Source organism: Heteronotia binoei, chromosome 4 (assembly GCF_032191835.1).
Source record: "Heteronotia binoei isolate CCM8104 ecotype False Entrance Well chromosome 4, APGP_CSIRO_Hbin_v1, whole genome shotgun sequence".
Lineage (NCBI taxonomy): Eukaryota > Metazoa > Chordata > Lepidosauria > Squamata > Gekkonidae > Heteronotia > Heteronotia binoei.
The window spans coordinates 30,507,786-30,528,490 of NC_083226.1; the positions used below are offsets into that span (position 1 = coordinate 30,507,786).

The window sequence follows — 20,705 nt, forward strand, 5'->3', positions numbered from 1 at the left end:
TCCTTTTTTTTTTTTTGCAAGAATGTACTTTGTGGAAAAGATATTCCACTTTGCAAGTCAGCCCAACATCCGAGCACTGCAGTGTGCCAGTACATACCCCTACATGAGAGTGTTCCAGTTCCATGTGGGCAGGGGATTAATATTGCATTGCCTGCAGCCTCCTAACCCCAGCTGCTGTTCCAGTGTTCAGTGACTATGCAACTGGGACCTGACCTCCCTGGTGGAGCCTGTCCTTGTTGGGTGAGACCTACCCTCGTTGGGTTCCTTTTGCATAGCCCTCTGCACAAGTGTGGAGCCAAACGTGTGACAGACAGGAAAGAGTACCAGAGAGATGGGAGCCAGCTGCTCTGCTGCTGCTTCTTGTCACATGTGAAGGTTTAATATCCTCAGAGAACTGACAAAACCCACCAGTTCCATAGTAAATGCTTGACTCGGGAAAAATGTCAGTTGAGACATTCGTTTCTATTTATTTATATTTTTAGTATTTAAAGAATACAGAATAAAAAGTTGGAGAAGGGGTGGAAAACACATTAAGTACAGATCATTAATATGAAAATATGAAACATGAAAAATCATAATAAATCGCTATAACAATGCAAGCAGCCTATGCTGCTATTTCCATTATTTCCTTTCTATAAGGCTGTGACTGATGAGAAATAGATGGGCAAGGGGGGAGAAAAGAAATTCTCTGCGCACATAGTTTTAAAGTAACAGCATTAACAATTTATGGTAAAAAAAAGACTATGTTCCATATAAAAATTAAGTTTATTTAATCACTAATTAGATATGTAGCTGTGAAAAAATAATTGCAATAATTATATTTGATTTTTTAAATTAATCAGTTTAAATCCCTAAATGATATGTCTCCTCTTACAGTTTTGTCTATAATAGGTATAAAAAGCTCTCCAATTGTTCTCAAATTCAGTAATTGGTCTTTTGTATATAAACTTCGTTAAGACATTCTTAAACATCACTTGCTTGTGGTGAATAAAAATCTCCAAAGAAGCTATTATAAATTAGAAGAGTGTGCTGATTTTTTTTTAGGTATCAAAAATACATAAAACATGTCTAATATAAGTGGATGCGATAGAGAAGAAGATAAATTCCTGTGGTCTTACATGCAAAGCTCTGTAAGACTTCCCATGGCACATGCTGCTGAGTCACAGCTAGTTTGGTAAATATTCCTTAGCTTGAGGCTGTCTGTGCTTGCTGCATTGTTTTTTTCCCCTCCCACAGGTACATAGAATACATGTGTGACATGATGGCAGAAGAGCCCATAATTCCTCACAGCAAACCAATCCTTGTAAAATCAATTGTCATGACTCCAGTCCCTCTTTTCAACAAGCAACGCAATGGCTGCAGGCCCTTCTGTGAAGTCTACGTTGGAGATGAAAGAGTAGCCACTACCTCGCAGGAATATGATAAAATGAAGTAAGTGGAAATATTCCACGTGGGTCATAATTTGAAATCCTCTTGCTGCAAGAGTGACCAAAATAAATAAATGTCCTTGGGCACCTTAAAGACTAACCAGTTATTGGGGCTTTTAAAATCTTCAAATATAATGTTTCTCCTTCATGTTGAGACTCAAGGTAGATCACACAATTGGAAGACAGTGTTATGAAAACAGTACAACTAGAGCAATCTAACAAAATTACCAGTAAAACACCTTAAGATCTGCAGCTATAGCCCTTGGGCAGCTCCAGCTACAATGTCATTGTTAGTCTTTAAGGTGATTGAGTGTGTTGGAAGTAAGCACAGATTTATATGAATTTAATTTCTGGATTGTGGTTTTGTATTGTGGTTTTGTTTTCGTTGCCCTTCTAAAATGTCTGAACTTCTCCTACAGACCTGAATAACAAGAATGGTTCTAAGTTATCATGGGGTGGGAAAGAAATCCACCTGTACTCGGACAGAGAACTTTTATCCACTGTAGGAAAGCTGCCTTTGGGCGGAATACTACCTTCTTTCCTAGAAACCTACACCCTTGGGTTTCAGTCTAAAGAGCACTTCCACAGAAACAAGTCACAGAGAAAAGATTGCCTATGTTTGTTTTGTTAGTATATATGCATGTGTGTGTTTTGTATATCCTACTCTTCTTCCAGGGAGCTCGGCATAACACACCTTCCAGGGCCATATCCAGGAATTTTTCTGGGGGAGGGGGGATGCTAATTAAATTAAGTTTAATTAGAGTTCCCCTCCCAGACATCCCCAGGTCACAAGATGCCTCCAGACCAGGTGTGTGCATGCACGCTTCTGCTTCCCCTCCGGCATCATGAGGGGCAGAGAGAAGCTGGGTGCATGGATGTACAGCCCCACCATAGCCTGCCAAGCTGCCACCCTCTGGCAGCCAGCTGACCTGCATGGCTCAAGATCTCTGTCCCTCCCTTCCACACTTCCTTCCCCTCCATCTCCACCTCCTCTTGAGGGCTGGCGAGCAAGGAGGAGGAGGGGAGTCGCAGCGAAGGAGAAGCCATGGCTTAAGATGATGTGAAGTGAAGTGGGGGTGTAGGGTGGGGCACCCCAGTCCAAAAGGAGGCGCTTCCCTCTGTGTTCCACCGCTGGTTACAGCCCTGACAACTTCCATCTCCAGTGATCTTGTGACCGAGGTTAGGTTGAGATGGCAATCAGTTCAGTAAGCTTCGCAGCCAAAGGGAGACTTGAACCCTGATCTTTCTGGTCCAGGTCTTTCCAGTATACCAGTCTGATTCTCAGAATCAGAAGCTAAGCACTATTACATATTTCTAAAGGTCAGATCACAGTATCACCTTGGCTTTTCTACATGCACAGTGGAGCCCTGAGGCTTTCGTCTTGTATGCCCACAGACCTCCCTATATGTTGAATCGGTACTTTTATTTTCATGTTTATACATAAGTAAGTCCTGCCCATGCAGTCCATCTAGCTATGAATAATGGGTACACACTGGGATACAGTTTAATAATTTAGATATTCACACAACTGAAGACAAAAAGGCCTTAAGGCTTCTGTTTCTCCAGCAGCCATTCCTTTCATCCACTGCATCCCCAAACCCAATATATCACCCTTCCTTTTTGCAAAATATCACTTGAGATGCATGAAGCTACTGCAGAGGGGTGGGGGGGGGGGAACATCTCCAGTTCCAAGCTCCAAAGATTTGAACAGCTGTTTGTCTGAGGAGCATTTGAGTTTGTATTTCTCAACCAGCCCCTCAAGTGATATGGCCATCTTCTTTATAACTGGTGGGACTTGAGTAATGGTTAATACTGACCCGGAGGGGGGGGGGTGGTGGAAAGATAAGAATCCTTCTGGGCATGGCCAGTCTCGGACCTCTTTGGATCTAGGCTATAGTACTTCCTGGAATTCCTTTGTATCGCAACTGTGGGTTCACTTCTGCTGATTGCTGAGTTAATAATAGCTATGCAGGCAAATGTTGTGTTTGTAAAATCCTTAACATGTCTTCCTAAGGTAAAACTCTGAGCTAGATTGCTGCGTGGTAGAATTATTTGAGGATGCATTTTCTATTTTTAGTAGCAGTATTGCCTTCAATCAGAAGATAAAGCACTGGATTTTCTAAACTGGCGTGGTGGGTGGGGGAGCTGGAGAGAGCCAACTGCAACAGATGGCCGTGATGTTTGTAAACCCTACTGAATGCTTACACAATGCTTGCTTGCTCCTGCCCCCCTTTTAGGGATTTTAAAATTGAAGAAGGCAAAGCAGTAATCCCACTTGGCATAACAGTCCAAGGAGATGTTCTCATTGTCATCTATCACGCCAGGTCCACTTTAGGTGGCAGACTCCAAGCCAAGGTAATGCTATGGACTGCATCCTTTTTGAGTCTCAAGAACTTGGTGTGGTTTTGTGGGAATAAGCCTCATTTGCAGTAAAATCTGTGTGCTGAGTCTCATGTAGCTGGGCAAGAATTACTGCAGTTGCCCTACATTCAGAAAGTACAGCAGAATTGGCCTTTTGGTCCCAAATCTTACACTTCGGACAAAAAAAAAAATTCTGGTTCTCCTTGTACAGGTTCTCATTTCTCGAGGCTGGTTATGACCAAACTAATGCTTGGTCCCACAGCAATTCCCACCAATTTCTGACCGCACCGATTGGAAAAGCTTTGCTTTCAGTTTCGTATCTTTTTCAGAGTTGCCTTGTATCTGTCAGTTTCATATCTCTTCTGAATCTGAACTTGTTTGAATATGAGTTAACCAGGCAGTCAGATATGGTTGGATGTTTGCCATTTGTGTTCATTTTGAGATGAATGACAACAAATGGGTACTTTTTTCTCTTTAAAAAATAGCTTTAGAGAAAGTACCCATACATGCACACAGCTTTCTTGGTTTCTTGTCCAGTAGCCCTCCAAATTGTCTTTCCTACTTGCCTTCTTTTCTTGTTACTGGGCACTTTTTCTCTGCTCCAGGCTGGTCTTTTGCTTGCCTTGCAGAAGTCTGTTAATGCATTTATTTTGCTGGACTCTCATTCTTACAATAAACACAACCCTGAGGTTATAGAGACAAAATAACTATGTAATGTCAAGTGTGCCTTTACAAATAGATACACTGATACAATAAGTCCCTAATTAAATAAACAACACCTTCTTTTGCAATACAAAGTCCAATATGATTCCATCTCTGGCAGAACTTGCAGTGGCACCAAAGACATGCCATCGCAACTTCTGCCAGGGATGGAATCATATTGGACTTTGTATAGCAACAGAAGGTGTTTTTTATTTCATTAGGGACTTACTGTATCAGAGTATCTAATTACAAAGGCACACTTGACATTACATAGTTATTTTGTCACTATTACCTCAGGGTAGTGTTTATTGTATGTTCCTAGTGACTTCTCTCTTGCATGGACTCTCGTTCTTGGCAGGTGTAGAATGCTTAAGCCCTCTCTGTAATGCTCCAGTAACTCAGTTGAATCATTAAGGATTCTTAAAGGTAACGACTAGTTTTTTTTTATTCAATTTCAATTCACTGAAACCTTTATTGGGCATTTGTAGTTTTTTATTAAGCATGTAAGACTGCCGTTGGGATTGAAACATAAGATTTGATGAGTCGCCGCTGACCCAATGAGGATTTTTTAAAAAATTAATGCTATGTTATCATGTTGCCTGCAGTGAGTCCATGAAGTTGCCTAATACTGAGTCAGACTATTGGTCTGTTCAGGTGAGCCTTGTCTGTTCTGACTGACAGCAGCCTCAGAGGAGAGATCTTTCTCATCACCTTTAACCTGATCCCTTTAACTGGAGATGCCTGGAACTGAATCTGAAAACTGCGTGCAAAGCAGAGGCTCTACCACTAAGTCACTGTGAAAGTGCCTAACAGTATATCCAGGGCTTTTTTTTTTTGTAGCAGGAACTCCTTTGCGTATTAGGCCACACACCCCTGATGTAGCCAATCTTCCAAGAGCTTACAGGGCCTACTGTAAGCTCCAGGAGGATTGGCTACATGAGGGGTGTGTGGCCTAATATGCAAAGGAGCTCCTGCTACAAAAAAAGCCCAGAATATATCATGCCACATATGGTGACCTGTAGATGGAGCAATGGAGGAACAAATCTTTAGAAGCAGAAAGTCTTTGGTTTCTCATTTAAAGATGAGTCCGTGCCTTGGTGGCAATCCGTATCGGTCACTCCCTTCATAGAATGCTCAGCTACATACCAGTTTTATCAAGTATTCTATCCACAGCACAAGTGCTGAAGTTTTAAGTTGGCTCTGAAACCTGTAAATTTTCTTTCTGCACCACTTTATTCTTAAAATATTGCATTTAGACTTCTTTTGTATTCAGCTGCACAGAGCTGTGGGTTCTATGGCGCTGAATGTCATTTAAGTTGTTGGCTGTTGCTTTGAATGGTACGTTTATCATTTGTAAGCCACCAGGGGCCCTTGGGTAGTGCAGAATTGTCATAATGTTAACTTTAAGTATTTAGTCACAATGATAAGTTGCTGTGAGGAAACATTTCCCTCCCCTGAAGTTGCTCATTGTCACAGCAGAAGTCAGACAAAGATAGTAACAAGGTGCATAATTTGTTTGCTGGAAAATGATCATTTTTTTCAGTGCTCCTCTTAGTATATATGTCCTGTTTTCATTTTTCAAGATGGCATCAATGAAGATGTTCCAGATCCAGTTCCATACAGGATTCGTACCTCGAAATGCTACCACTGTAAAATTCGCCAAGTATGTCACTAAAACTATTTCCAGGCACATTTTCTCAACTCTTTTTGCAGTGACTCAAACATGTTGGATTGTGTAATGCTGAGCCAGATACAACGACGATGATGATATTGGATTTATATCCTGCCTTCCACTCCAAATCTCAGAGACTCAGAGTGGCTCACAATCTCCTTTATCCCCCCCCCCCCCAACAGACAGCCTGTGAGGTGGGTGGGGCTGAGAGAGCTCACCCAGAAGCTTCCCTTTCAAGAACAACTCTGCGAGAGCTATGGCCATTCCAGCAGGTGCAAGTGGAGGAGTGGGGAATCAAACCCGGCTCTCCCAGATAAGAGTCTGCACACTTAACCACTACACCAAACTGAGTCTGCATGTAAGAGGGAAGGTGGTAGTGGGAGGGAGCATATGACCTAGTAGGCTCCCAAAGGGTCTGTCTTTACCAAATGAATGCTTCACTCATGCTGTTCTCGGAAGTCCCCATCTCCTCCCACCCTAAGCAATATTTTAAGAGTCTGTTTGGGCTGCAATAGGAGGGAGAAAGCAAGGGAGTCTCCCTCCATCCTTGGAGCCTTAATGCAGGATCTGCACTGGCCTGCGAGTGCCCCAGATACCCTCTTGCCAATGAATTGTAATTCTTTTTAAATATAGTAATATGCTAAGTAGTAGTTACCAAACCTTTCTGTCTGAAACCTGCAGCCCGCCCCCCATTTTTTAAAATTGCCTTCTTGGAATCACATCCCATCAATTGCAGCAGCATTTCCTTCCAACAATAGGTGTACTTGGTGTGTTGTTGTATGACCTAGGTGCCCATCGTTGCTACATGCTGGTGCTTAGTTGCCCTGAGTCTTATGGAAAGACGGTGTGTAGCTGCTCCCAGGGGAACTTTCTTCTCTCATTATCTCTCTCTCATGCTTGTTAGCAGAGCTTATCTTCAAAGCCTGAGTAGTTTATTCCCCCACTAGATGCCAAGTGCAAGATGGCCTGACTCATCCAAGAGTTTGGCATAGCTAAATGATTTGACTGGTAGCCAGCATTTAGGGTATAAAATGCCTAGTTTTAGTTATGTGTGTGGTCTCGGATTCTGGCAAGTTTTGCTGTGCGTGTGCATGCTCGAGACCCAGCTGATGGAAGCTTAGCATGCATCTTCTGAAAGTCCTGATGCTTTATTAAAATCTCCTTATAAGCAAACCTGGATTTTACATATCATTTCCTTGGGATTTCTGCAAACCTTGAAGCTCCTGGCCAGAGCCCATAATAGCGTAACCCACAGTTTAGTAACACGTTGCTTTGTCTTTTTTAATTGAACTAAGTTTCCACAAAAATGAAAAATGGTGAGATGTTTCAATTAGTATGTTTATGCTAAATAGTCTAATTGTTTGGACCTGTATGTCATAATGCTAGGAATCTTCAGGCAGGCTAGCCGAATATGTAATTTAGAGCTTGCACAGGCCAGCCAGATCCAGTTGACCTTTAAAACAAAACAAAACATTGACTTGTCTAATTGCATATCATGATCGCTGCAGGTATGATCTGGATGCATGTGATATCCAAGAGAAATATCCCGACTTGTTTCAAGTGAACCTAGAAGTTGAAGTAGAGCCTCGGGATAGGCCCAGCACCGAACGAACCCCCTGGGATAACTTGAACATCAAGGGTTTGAATCCCAAGATCCTTTTCTCCAGCCGAGAGGAACAGCAAGAGATCTTGACGAAATTTGGTAAAAAGAACAAAAATCACTTTCAGGGGTTTTCTGCTTCAGTATGTGTGTGTGAAAGCATAGGGCTCTCATGTCCCTTTTAAAAAATTACTGCCTTGTGTAGGGTTGGATGTTCTATAGAAGTGCCATTTCTAAGTTTCTTAGGTGTGCATTTTTCATTTCTTAGGTAAGCCAGAACTGCCTAGGCAACCCGGGTCCACTGCCCAGTATGAAGCTGAAACGTCCAAGTCAGAACCATCTTCGGACAGTGCGCCTGCAGAGCCGGACTCTCCCCAGAGCAGTGCCACTGAAGCGAATTTCTTCCACACACTGGATTGGCAAGGTACAGGAAGATAGTCATTTATTGACAAAGCTACACTGCTGCTCTCTTTGCTCCTGTACAGCTCAAGCCTTGCTCTTCCTGGCTACAACAGAGCTTTCTTGAGTCTTGCTGAACAAGGTGGACAGCAGATGAAGTGTATAAATAAATATCTCTATGGCGAGTTACATAACTTAGTTCCAAGGTCTCTGTTTTTGGTGTTACAAGAACTTGAAGGCTTCTGCAGCAGGCAGTTCAGATTCTGCAAAGTTGAGTTTTGCAGCTCTGTCTCTTGAGTTGGTAGGGCCCTGCATCAAGTAGGAACATTTTCCCAAGTCTTGTGTGATGGTGCCAGGGAATTTGGGGCAGGGCAGGGCTTTCATTAGTCTATTTAATATTAGAAAAGTTTGAGTTCAGATTGAGACCAACAAAGTTTTATTCAAGGTATAAGCTTTCCTGTGTAAGCACACTTCGTCCGATACAGTGAAACAAAATTTCCTTAACGGTTACATATAGGAAGGGGTAGGGTGGGGTGGGGCGTTAGTTGCCAGAAACAGCGACAAAGTGGAAATTAAGACAGAGAAAGAAAGAAAGAAAGAAAGAAAGAAAGAAAGAAAGAAAGAAAGAAAGAAAGAAAGAAAGAAAGAAAGAAAGAAAGAAAGAAAGAAAGAAAGAAAGAAAGAAAGTGGAAATCACCAGTCCATACACATAGGTAGAGAGTGAGGAGTCATGTATGTATGGGCTGGTAATTTTCCATGTTGTTTCTGTCTCTGTCTTGACTCTGACCCTTCCTGGCAAATAATCTCCCACCCCGCCCCCTCTCTTCCTATATGTAATGGATGAAGAGACTCTGTTTCACTGTGTTTGAAGGAAGTGTGCTTGCACACAAACACATATACCTTGAATAAAACTTTGTTGGTCTTAAAGGTGCCATTGGACTCAAACTTTGTTCTGCTGCTTCAGTCCTGAATCAAATTATTATGGATTATTCTCCTATATTTATATTCCTTCTCAGATGAGAAGGAAGGCTGCACCCCTTTTTGCTCCGACTTGGTCATAACTCCTTTCCCATCTTCCTCAATCCCTGTTAAGAGCCCTCTAGGTCATGTTGGCTGCTCCTTGTTCCTTCAGAACTGTGGGACCTGCCCAGCCTTGCTTGTAGGCCATTGTTTCATCTTTGTGATGACTACTAAACTGTTCTACTGCAGAGGACCTGAAATTATCAATAGCTCCTCAGCTCATGAACTTTTGACTTTTGCAGCAATTAGAGAGGTTGGTTGGCTGCAGATACACTAACACATTAGTTACTCCAGTGTAAATCCATTGACTCCAATTTAACTCTCTAAAGGATTGCACTGTAGGTTAAACAGAATTTTCCCGGGCTTCATTTGGTAGACAACTAAAACCCGTAAGCCTTTCACTTCCCCTCATGGGTAGAAATCATGGATTTCTTGTTTGGTTGAAAAATGATTTCAGGGCATGTAGCTTAGTGAGAAAAGGCTGCTGTTTACTTGGTCTCCATGCCCAGAATCTGTGCCTAGTTTTCCTTAAATAAAGTTTGTTGTTCAGTTGCACAGTCAAGTCAGACTCTTTGCGACCCCATGGACAAAGTCACGCTAGGCCCTCCTGTCTTCCACCATCCTCCGAAGTCTGCCCAAATTTGTGTTTGTTACATCAGTAACACTGTCCAGCCATCTCATGAAGAGTTCCATACCATGTGTCCCTCTCAAGGAATACCATAGTAGTGTCTTCTTCCCTTTCCATCCCCTCGCCAAAAGAGGAATGGGAAAGAAGTGGGCTCATCGTAAAAAATACTTAGCTGTCAGCCAATAGGACAATAATGTTGGAGACTTTGCCCCCATTCATTCCTCAATTATTAAAAAAAAACAGACTGAGGAAATATAAAACTATCGAAGTAAACTTTGTTGCAAGAATGATTCAACAGCATTCTGTCTCCTGTACAGAAGGCAAAAGTTCTGAAGCTGCAACTGAGGATCACTTCTCAAAAGAGAGTCCTGAGCTGATGGAGGAAAGGGATGACAGCGACCTTTCCGAGGAGGAGTTCACGGTGCTTCCTGGAGATGTCAAGCCCCTCGACGAGAGGGAGAAGCCCACACTGGAGAAGGAAGATAGTGAGCCGCTCTTTGAAACAGAAACTCCCATTCCAGAGCCAGAAGAGGCACTTGTGGAAGATAGCGTCGACTTGCTTGGACTGGACTCGGAAGCTCCTTCAGAGCTGCTCCCGCCTCCTTCGGAGATGAAGAGCTCATCCAGCAATGCAGACTTGTTGAATGACCTGTTTGTTGGTGGTGCATCAGAGGGTGCAGAAGACTCTACGGCAGACCTTCTGGGAGGAGGAACTGATTTCTTCTTTGGTGGCCAGGCTCAACCCACGACAAGCTCCCAGAGAGGTTCTCCTCCCACGGTAGCCACTTCTTCTACAGGTATGTAATGGTGGCTTTCCTTTCTTTTGGAATGTCAGTCTAAAGAAACGCTCTCTGAAAAGGCTTCTAGCAAGTCACATGGTCCTTTTTCTGTTGCAGCTTATGCTAAACTTTTTAATGCTTTTAGGTCACATAGCCCTGGCTCTGCAGAGGCATAGAATCTTAAGGAAGCTCCACATCCCTTTCTGTTCTGGGCAAGTTTCTAATAACTTTCATGGGGTACAACAAAATGGGAAGTGTATTGGCTGCTTCAGAGAATGTTGGGAGTGGAGAGTGTCCAGTGGCTGATGGCGTACAGTCTTTACTTGGTTTAGCCATCAGATCCTCCACATGTCCCGAGCTTCTGGTTCCCTGCTTTTACATAGCACTAAAAGTGCATTATTAGTGATGAAGGTAAATTCCTATGGGATGTAATAACCAGCAGAAACACTTGGTCAGATTCAGTGTGAGCATTTAAAACGAGGCTAACTTGTCAGAGTTCATGGCATTGCTGCTTAAAGTGGCTTGATCAGGCTTTCTTTTCAGGAGTAGGAGGTCAGTGCAGGAATCTTGGGATTGAGTCCTGAGTTCTCACCTGCCCTGTCTGCCTCCGCCTTCTTGTGTGCAGGAAGAGGTCTCTGTTGAAGTGTGCTTACCTTCATATAGGATCTCAGTGACTCTGTGTTACACCCCCGAATGGAAGGACCAGTGGTAGGTTGGAGAGTTAGTTGAAATCCATATCCAATCTAGTTTGCTTTCTGTGTTTGGCCTTGGGCATGTGGAAAGTGTGGTTGCCAGTTCATAGTTTCCATAGTTGTTGTTTGAACATCTCTGTTTATGTCTAATACCTGACTAGGCCTTGTGCCAATGCCATAACTGTGTTAGTTAGTGGTCCTGATCTTGGACATCTTGCATACCAAAAATCATAACGAATTCAGCGTGGAACATCCACTTAATAGCTCAACTTCCATCAAATACTTTCCACACCAGCGAGCTCATGTGAAGGGCCATCCCACATTCTGATTGTTCTGCCTCTACCTCTTTGAAAACTAACTGCTAGAATGTGTTCCATTTGTTTGTGAACTTGGAGGAAGCTGGGAATGGAATACCTTTTCATTGTATTTGCATCTCAAACCATGGCATTGGATTGATTACTCCCATAAAGGGAACCAAGATGTGACCAGAGCAGTCACCTTGAAGCTAGGCTCCTGCCTGCACCATGTTTTAAGACATTTATTCTGTTCCTGAACAGCGAGTCATGACAAGTAAAGCTGTCTTAAAGATTTTGGAGTGACAAGGAGATAATGATTATGCTTTGCAGTTTCTGAAAACCTGTGCGGGGAGGATTTCTCTTCTGGATCAGCTCCCATTAGGAAAGCCAGCATGTAACTGGCATGCCAGTCAAGCGTTTTAAGAGAGTCAGTGTGGGAGGAAATTCATCCCATGTTTATTCCTGATGTGAACATTACCATCCCCTTAAAAGGGTTTGATGTGTTTCTTACCCAAGTTTGTGTTACCTTTCGTGTAAAGGTCCTTCCTTCCTTCTTTCCTTCCAGCAAATCATGCGCGCTTTAGCAGCCCAACTTCTCTGAGCTTATTGTCTTGTCAAAAATCATAACATGTCTTTTTGCTAGCATCTATGTTCACTGTCATTAGGTTACTGCTTGGAACTTCTGTGCATCCTGAATTCTGAATGATTCATCATAGCAGTAGTAAGAACCCACTGAAAAAAATGACTAGAAATTGGTTTTTAGGAGACAGGCCAATTGGGCACTCAGGATCAGAGCAGTGTGACCTTCAGGCAAAGCTTTCGCACTGTGCATTCCAATTCAGAGACCAGACACATTTCTTAATCTCTAACAATGTGGATAATATTGAATTGTCCTTCTCTCCTTTTAGTTTTTGGATTTTTTTTCTCATTAAAACTTGATGGCTCAAAGGTGGGGTTTGTCATAGCATGGTATTCTCCCCTTCACCACCATCCTTTTCTGAGAACAAAAGATGCCTTGGAAGGCATGTTGTCATGCTGCTTGCTGATAGATCTTGAGGTCACATGAGAGTAACAGAGCTGTGATTGTTTTGAATGATGATAGATACAAGGTTATACCTGGAGTTTTGGCCAGGGTGGGAAACTGGCTTGTTCATTATTAAGTTCTCCTGACGGATGGTGAAAATGGAGGGGGGAGGGGAATGATACTTGCTTGCAGTGGCAACAAAGCTTGATGCACGTTTCTGAAAATGGGCCGGTTCCTTCCTTACGAGGTGCTTTTCTGAACCTGGGCTCTCAAATCTAGGCATCTGAGAGTGGCAGAACATACTTGACACTTCAAGGATTCTTTCTTTGTGTGCCCTTGAGTGCGGCAGAAGCAAGGTAAAGTGTCAGCTGGACTCCCTGCTGGCCATCACACGCCACTCCCTGCTGGGTATAAATACCGTCCCTTGAGCCACTCCAATTAGCTCCCTCTTGGCTGTGGTCAGCGAAACAACTTCTGGCCGGACACGGCCTTTCTTCATCCTTGCTTTAGTTCGTCTTTCCAGGGGGGAAATCGGCTATGCCTTCTGTTCAGACTGGTATGGTATGGCTTTTACATAGCTGTTAGTATAATTAGCCATTGGTGAGAAGACTGTTTCTACTCTGCTAATTGCTCCTCCAGCAGTTTCCAGGAGAAACTTGGAATTCCACCCCCCCCCTCCTTTGTAGAATGATGACAGGTCTGACATGATTGGCAAGTTTTAGAAACTTTTTCTTTCTTTGTGGGGAAACAAGGGAGCTTAGCATGCTGAATGTATACGTGTGTGAAGTATTATCTTGGAGAAGATCACGGTTCTTCCTGTGTGTGCCTGGTGGCAATCCTTACGTTGTATAATAGCAGCTAATCCCTAATGGGGGAGAAAGGGATAGCAGAGAGAAGAGCTGGCTTAAAAGGAAAGATCATAGCATGTTTTATGTGATACCTTCTCATACTTTCTATTTCCAGCCTAGAAAGACTTTTTTTGTCGATGGCATTTTCCTTCTCAAAGCATCTCAGATAATACAGATATTTGTGTGTTCCTTTCCCCTCTTTTCTATTTTCAGCTGACCCGTTCGACCCTTTTACAATATCCAGTCCTGACAATCCAAGTCTTACCACTCCAGATCTTTTTGGTGACTTCCTTAGTCCAAATGCGCCAACAGCATCGGGTATGTTTCCTTCCACGCACAGTGCTCCACCTCCTTCCTCTAGCACAGACTTCCTTAATTTAGGTAAGTGGGCATTCAGCATGGTTTCCTTCCTCTCCCCCCCCCCCCCATCTCATGGTTGCTAGCTGGTTGACATGCTGCCATCAGATTACTCTAAATGGATTAGCATCTAACAGATCAACATTGTTGTTGCTATTTTCAAAGTGTTGCCATGCACACTTATAGGGTACAGTGTAAGGCTGGTTGTTGTTTTTGGGGGGTTTTGCTAATAGTTGTTACCTTTTTCTATTTGGAGCTTTCTTTTAAGGTGTCAGAGTGGCTGAGTTTGTGTACCCGGGACACTGCATTGCCAGATTGTTAAAAATCCATGCAGAATAGCCAAAAAAGGGGGCTGTGCAATACCTCAAATCCAGAATAGCTAGAAAGTGGTCCAGGGTCAGAAACTTAATATTTGCAGTGAAACTGATTGGTGGTCTTGCAGCTGCATATGTTCTATTAGAAGTTAATGTCATTTAGCGGAGAGAAGAATATTCTGTTTAAAACAATTTTTATTTAGTAACATATGGTAACGATATCTATTTCTTGCATCATTAATAACTTCTTTACCTATCCCATATATTACTTTTTAACCACCCCTCCCCCCATTACTTGACCCCCGCCGGTGTTGTTTACTTAATATACTAATATTTAAAGGTACCCTTAACTAATAAAAACCAAGATTAATATTCTTCTTTCTTCTAAGACTTAATCATTATCAAAAATTGTCCAGTGTCCTTTTATTTTCCACTCTTTTTCTGCATATCTCCTAAACTTTTTCCACTCCATCTTAAAAACTTCTAAGTCATAGTCTCTTAAAATTCTTGTTAATTTGTCCATTTTACGCCATGTCATAACTTTTACAATCCAATCCCATTTTTCTGGTATTTTTTCTTGCTTCCACAACTGCACATACAATGTCCTAGCAACTGAAAGCAAGTACCAAATTATTTTTGGAAATGTTTCCATCTGTAATCCAAACAGAAAAGTCTCTGCAACTTTCTTAAATTCGTATCCCAAGATCCTAGAAATTTCTTGTTGAGTCATCTGCCAATACTTTTTTGCTCTTTCACAAGTCCACCACATATGGTAGAAAGAACCTTCATGTTTTTTACATTTCCAACATCTATCTGGCATCTTATTGTTCATCTTTGCCAACTTTTTAGGAGTCATGCACCATCTATACATCGTTTTAAAACAGTTCTCTTTAATACTATGACACGTCGAAAGCTTTATAGAATTCTTCCACAAATATTCCCAAGTTTCCATCTGTATTTCTTTGTTTACATTAATTGCCCACTTAATCATTTGAGATTTCACTACTTCATCTTCTGTAGACCATTTTACGAGTAATTTATATAATTTTGAAATTAATTTTTCATTGTCTCCAAGCAGAACTTCTTTTATTTCTGTTTGCTCTTTTCTTATTCCTTCAGTTTTAATATCATTTTCTACCAAGCTCTTTATTTGTTGCATTTGGAACCAATCATATTTATTATTCAGCTCTTCAGCAGTTTTCAATTCTATTTTGCCACTTTGTGTTTTTAATAGTTGATTATATGACAACCACTTTTCTTCACCCGTCTCAGCTGTTATTTTTATTACTTCTGCTGGCACTATCCATAATGGTTTTCTCTCATTCCCATATTTCTTATATTTCATCCATATATTTAGCAAATTGTTTCTTATATAATGGTGAGAGAAAAAACCATCCATCTTTTTTTTCCCATAGTACATATATGCGTGCCAGCCAAATTTATTTCCATGACCTTCCAACGCTAAGAGTTTTTTGTTTAACAGCATCACCCATTCTTTTATCCACACTAAACAAACTGCTTCATGATATAATTTTAAATCTGGTAATTGGAATCCTCCTCTCTCTTTTGCCTCTGTTAAGATTTTCATGTTGATCCTTGGTTTCTTCCCAGCCCACACAAACTCTGAAATTTTCCTTTGCCATTTATTAAATTGTTTACTGTCTTTCACAATCGGAATAGTTTGAAACAAATACATTATTCTTGGCAGAATATTCATCTTAATTGCAGCTATTTTGCCAAGCAATGACAAATTAAGTTTATTCCATTTTATCATATCTTCATCTATTTTACGCCATAGCTTCTCATAATTGTTTTTAAACAAGTCAATATTCTTCATTGTTATCTCCACACCCAAATATTTTACCTCAGAGGTAACTTCACAACCCGTTAGCTCCTGCAATTCCTTTTGTTTGCTTACTTGCATATTTTTACATAGCAGTTTTGATTTTTCTTTATTAATATAAAGTCCCGCCAGTTCTCCATATTCTTGTATTTTAACTAACAACAAAGGTGTTACTTGTATGGGATTTTCATTTATAAATATTATATCATCTGCAAATGCCCTATATTTATAAGTAAATCCTTTTACTTTTAATCCTTCTATTTCTTTGTCTTCTTGGATTTGCATCAGTAAGATTTTAAGAGTCATTATAAACAACAGTGGGGAAAGCGGACAGCCTTGTCTTGTACTTTTGCTAATTGTCATATCTTCTGTAAGATCTGCATTTAGACATAACCCTGCACATTGTTCAGTATATATTGCTTTTATCATCCTTATAAAGTTTTCCCCCAGCTCCATTTTCTCCATTACTGCAGACGTAAAGTTTCAGTTTAAATTATCAAATGCTTTCTCTGCATCCGCAAAGAATAATGCAACTTGCTTTTCTGGATGCCTTTCATAATATTCCACGATATTTATAACAGTTCTAATATTGTCTCTCATTTGCCTTTTGGGAAGAAACCCCGCTTGATCCTCCTTAATAAAATTTATCAAATGATGTTTAAGCCGTTCTGCCAATATTCTTGTATATATGTTATAATCATTATTTAATAGTGAAATTGGTCTATAATTTTTTACATTTGTGACATCTCTATCTTCTTTTGGAATCAATGAAATAACAGCTTCCTTCCATGTATTTGGTATTTTCCCTTTTATTCTTATAATGTTTCTTTTGTCATATATCTTATAACCACATCTCTTGGTAGATTATTTTTTTTGGCATAAAGTGAATTCACTCTATACATATAGTCATACATATTTCTAGTCCCTTCAGGATCTTCCTCCAATAATTCTGCAATTATTTTTATTATATATTCTTTCAAATCAGTTTGTTCATCCTCAGGTACTCGTCTCAGACGGATCTGAGTCTCCATCAATTTGCTGCCATGAATTGCCACTTTTTCTTGTATTTTTAACAAGGTGGAATCATGTACTTTCACTCTCCCTTCCACCTCTTGCACTTTCTTTGCTACCACAGTCTCATTTCTGATATCTTCTATATCTTTTTTTAGCTCTTCAATATCTTTTCTAATTTCTTTTTTGGAAGCAGTTATCATCTCCTTCATCCCTTTCATTATCCCGGTTTCCATTGCATCTAATTGGTCCTGCATTTTCTCCAGTGAAGCAGTCCTTGCTCGGGTTTGCTTGTGGTCTGACATGTAAAAACACCGAAAATTTTGACCTCACCAATTAAATTTCAACTATAAGGTTTGAAAGAGTGAAGCTTGCTTTCTTCAATAAGCCTAATTTCGCCGTCCTCAGAGCCTCCTGGGCTCAGATATTAATTTTTAAAGTTTTTATTTTCTCCGAAATGGCGGTCGCAACTTTCTGCCTCACTTTAAAAAAAAATTTCTTTTTTCTCTAGAAGCTTCTAAAATAGTTAATAACAATAATGTCCAATAGCATTTACCTTATAGACGTCACCTCTGTCGGCTCCCCAATTTTTAATGTCCCGAACACTTTAAAAATTTTATTTAAACTTTAGCCTCCTTGCAATGGCCGCCGATGTTTTTCTATGATATTATAGTCCTAGAGTAGGCTGGCTGCTTTGATGATTTCCCTTTTCCACCCAATACTTCCTGCTTTACTTGCCACCAAATCCCGTTTTCGCTGGTAGAGAGATCTCACGATACTTGACTTATTTCCTGTGTTGACTGTGGGAGCTGCAATTCTATGACGATGGGGCTTTTTCTCAAAAACCGCAGGTAGACCAAACAATAAATTCCTTTCCACTTTTTAGCACTGTCCTTTAAATTTACAAAGTCCAAATTTTGTCCCTTCTCTCCTTCTTCCAAGCTTTCTAGATTTCAGTTTCTCACCTTCTGATTTTATTTTGTTTAACTTTAATTAGTCCCGGAATGAAAGATAGCGATCTGTACCTTTTCTGTAGTTATCCAGATCAACACCGGTCTTATGTAGTTTTAGATGTTTAGCAGTATCAAAGAAGATTAGGATTCTGTAGAGCTTATGTCAAATAAATGACTCTGAAAACTTCTGCAGATGATGAAAATGCAACTCGTTTCCGGAGACCCCTCAAAGGAGCCCCCCCCCCCCCGGGACTCCCTTTTAGCCAAGGTAAATCTCCTCAAAGTTTCCTGTGCATATCTTGGACTGATCTCTGACTGAGAAAAGTAGGCAGTAGGCATTAAATTGCCTTCCACTACCCCGAACAAAATTCCAGCCAGCTCCCCTTCTGAGAAGCAGTTCAGCTTAGCATTTTCCTACCCCGGAAGTCCGCGGAGAGAAGAATATTTAGCAGAGAGAAGAGCCAGTTTGGTGTAGTGGTTAAGTGTGCAGACTCTTACCTGGGAGAACTGGGTTTGATTCCTCACTCCTCCACTTGCACCTGCTGGAATGGCCTTGGCTCAGCCATAGCTATTGCGGGAGTTGTCTTTGAAAGGGGAGCTGCTGTAAGAGCCCTCACAGCCCCACACACCTCATGTTGTGGGGGAGAAGATATAGGAGATTGTAAGCCATTCTGAGTCTGATTAAGAGAGAAGGGTGGGATATAAATCTGCAGTTGTCTTCTTACTTTTGAAGAATATTTATTCTGGCACAGCTAGGGAATTTGTACAAAATCCAGTTCCTTATGAATTGGAATCTGCTGTTTTTCCTTGAATGCAAATGGGGGTGAATTTGCATTGTACCTTAAGCAGGGCTTTCTTTGTAGCAGGGACTCCTTTGCATATTAGGCCACACATTCTTGATGTAGCCATAGCCAATCCTCCAAGAGTTTACAGTAGGCACTGTAAGAAGAGCCCTTTAAGTTCTTGGAGGATTGGCTACATCAGGGTTGTGTGGCCTAATATGCAAAGGAGTTCCTGCTGCAAAAAATGCCCTGACCTTAAGTAAAAATTTTGCAGAGCTGCTAGTGGAAAGGGAGTGAGAGGGAATTATCACACTTGTTTTGGGGGCTGCCTCTGGCCTGTGGTTAATCCTTGCCTGAAAGAATAACTAGTTAACGGTAGCATGAAGTTCATAGTTAGCCATAACATTTTTTAAGCCATAATAATTCTTAATATTAGCCTCTAGTTGGCTACAAGCATGTGTTTGATTTTCTGTTGGAGGTCTCCAATATCGTTGACCCTTTGGTCAGTTTTATCATTTGAAAAAAAGATGGACAGTGCTACCATGAAGTGTGGGGCGGGGCTAGTTGTCAAGTGTTGGTAGGATCCAAGCTAAATATCATACAATAGATGCAGACATCTCCTGAACAGGTGCTCTCTGCAGATATAGTGGTGGTGCCTCCTAGGTAACTGTGAAGCACTTCCTGCCCTGGGGAGACAGCTTGGAGAGGCTCTCTAATTTTAAGAAAGTACGCTTTTTGGCTTCTTAACCCTAAGAAAGTGAAGGGTTTATTCCTAGACTGTCCCTAGGGAGAGGTTTTGAAGACCAGAGCCATGAGTGAGTTTGTGGCCAAACAGAGGACACGTGGTTTTGATGCACCTGCCTAGATTGAACTTAGCACTTTGCTTGTCAGTCAGCCAGTGGGGGAGGGACTTGAAGCACTCTGTTTCTCACTTGGAGTCAAGACCTTTTGGATTATATGCCCAAAGCCTGAAGAAGCAAATAAGTACCAGCAGGGGTTGTTTTGTAGAAAAATAGGTGATGGAGCTCATTAGCATATACAACCCCCCTACCAGCCAAAAGCTGGTACTCTACCGATGCAAGAAAGGAGAGCCCCGGGCGAGTGAGGCCTGCTTGGACTGGCTAGAGATCCAGTCAGCCCAAGCAGGCCTTGCTCGCCTGGGGTTCTCCTGGGCCTCCCCCTCCCCAAACAAAAGGCCAGCAAGTTACCTGCCACCCAAAATCACATAAGAAATGGAGAAAGGGTGGTGCGGGCTTCTCTAGGGGTTAATGAGGGCTGCTGAGGGCGTGGCTGCCCGCTCTCCTAATTCAGGGATTGTTATGCAGCTGCACCTACTGTTCAATGGACAAGGTAGATGGGGAGGAAGAGGGAGAGCTGTCAGAAAGGTTCAGGAGCTGTACTCCTCTGAGCTCCTGCTGAATTCAAGGCCTGAGTACCTGCAAAAACACTGACAGATTCCCATATGCCACTGGGCACCATTTTTGGGAGCCCGTACTGTATATGATGATTGGTGGCAACATTTAACTATTGCAGTGTATCAAGTAACAGCATCTGATACTGCCCAGTATTTTACAAACTATCTATACTTTAACTAGGAGCTAATTACATTGGTTTTGCTGGTTTCTTCTGGATTGTGCAGGTAAATCAATTAAATAAAGCAAAACAAGCAAGATCTTAACATTGGCAGCGTGTGATTCAATTAGAAATCCCACTTGGAACCATGAGGAAAGGTGGAGTAAAAATGTTTTAATAAATAAATAATCATAAACATGAGAATCAGTGACGTGACTATTAATTTTATTTAGAGAGTGACTCACTAGCTGGAAAATCCAAGACAAAGAGATGCGCTCATCTTAAATCTGTGTTCTCTGTGCTTCAGTTTCATGTGTGTTCATTTGTGCTTCAGTTTCTTTTCCACACACACACACATAATTTCATTTTTATTGTCCACTGATGAGATGTGTGTCACCCTGAGCCCAATTTGGGAAACAGGTGGG

The 20,705-nt window shown here is 41.5% G+C and overlaps 1 protein-coding gene across 4 annotated transcripts in view; it reads left to right on the forward strand.

Moving 5' to 3' along the window:
* GAK (cyclin G associated kinase) overlaps positions 1-20,705 on the forward strand; it is a 101,088-nt gene that overhangs the window by 61,773 nt on the left and 18,610 nt on the right. For 2 of the 4 annotated variants that reach the window (XM_060237055.1, XM_060237056.1), the window contains exons 16-21: positions 1,237-1,431; positions 3,665-3,782; positions 6,074-6,153; positions 7,671-7,864; positions 8,031-8,186; positions 10,127-10,606. In XM_060237055.1, coding sequence (XP_060093038.1) covers positions 1,237-1,431; positions 3,665-3,782; positions 6,074-6,153; positions 7,671-7,864; positions 8,031-8,186; positions 10,127-10,606 — 1,223 coding nt within the window. Of the gene's footprint in view, positions 1-1,236; positions 1,432-3,664; positions 3,783-6,073; positions 6,154-7,670; positions 7,865-8,030; positions 8,187-10,126; positions 10,607-13,661; positions 13,830-20,705 lie in introns of all 4 variants that reach the window. The other 2 variants (XM_060237053.1, XM_060237054.1) reach the window with 2 other exon arrangements.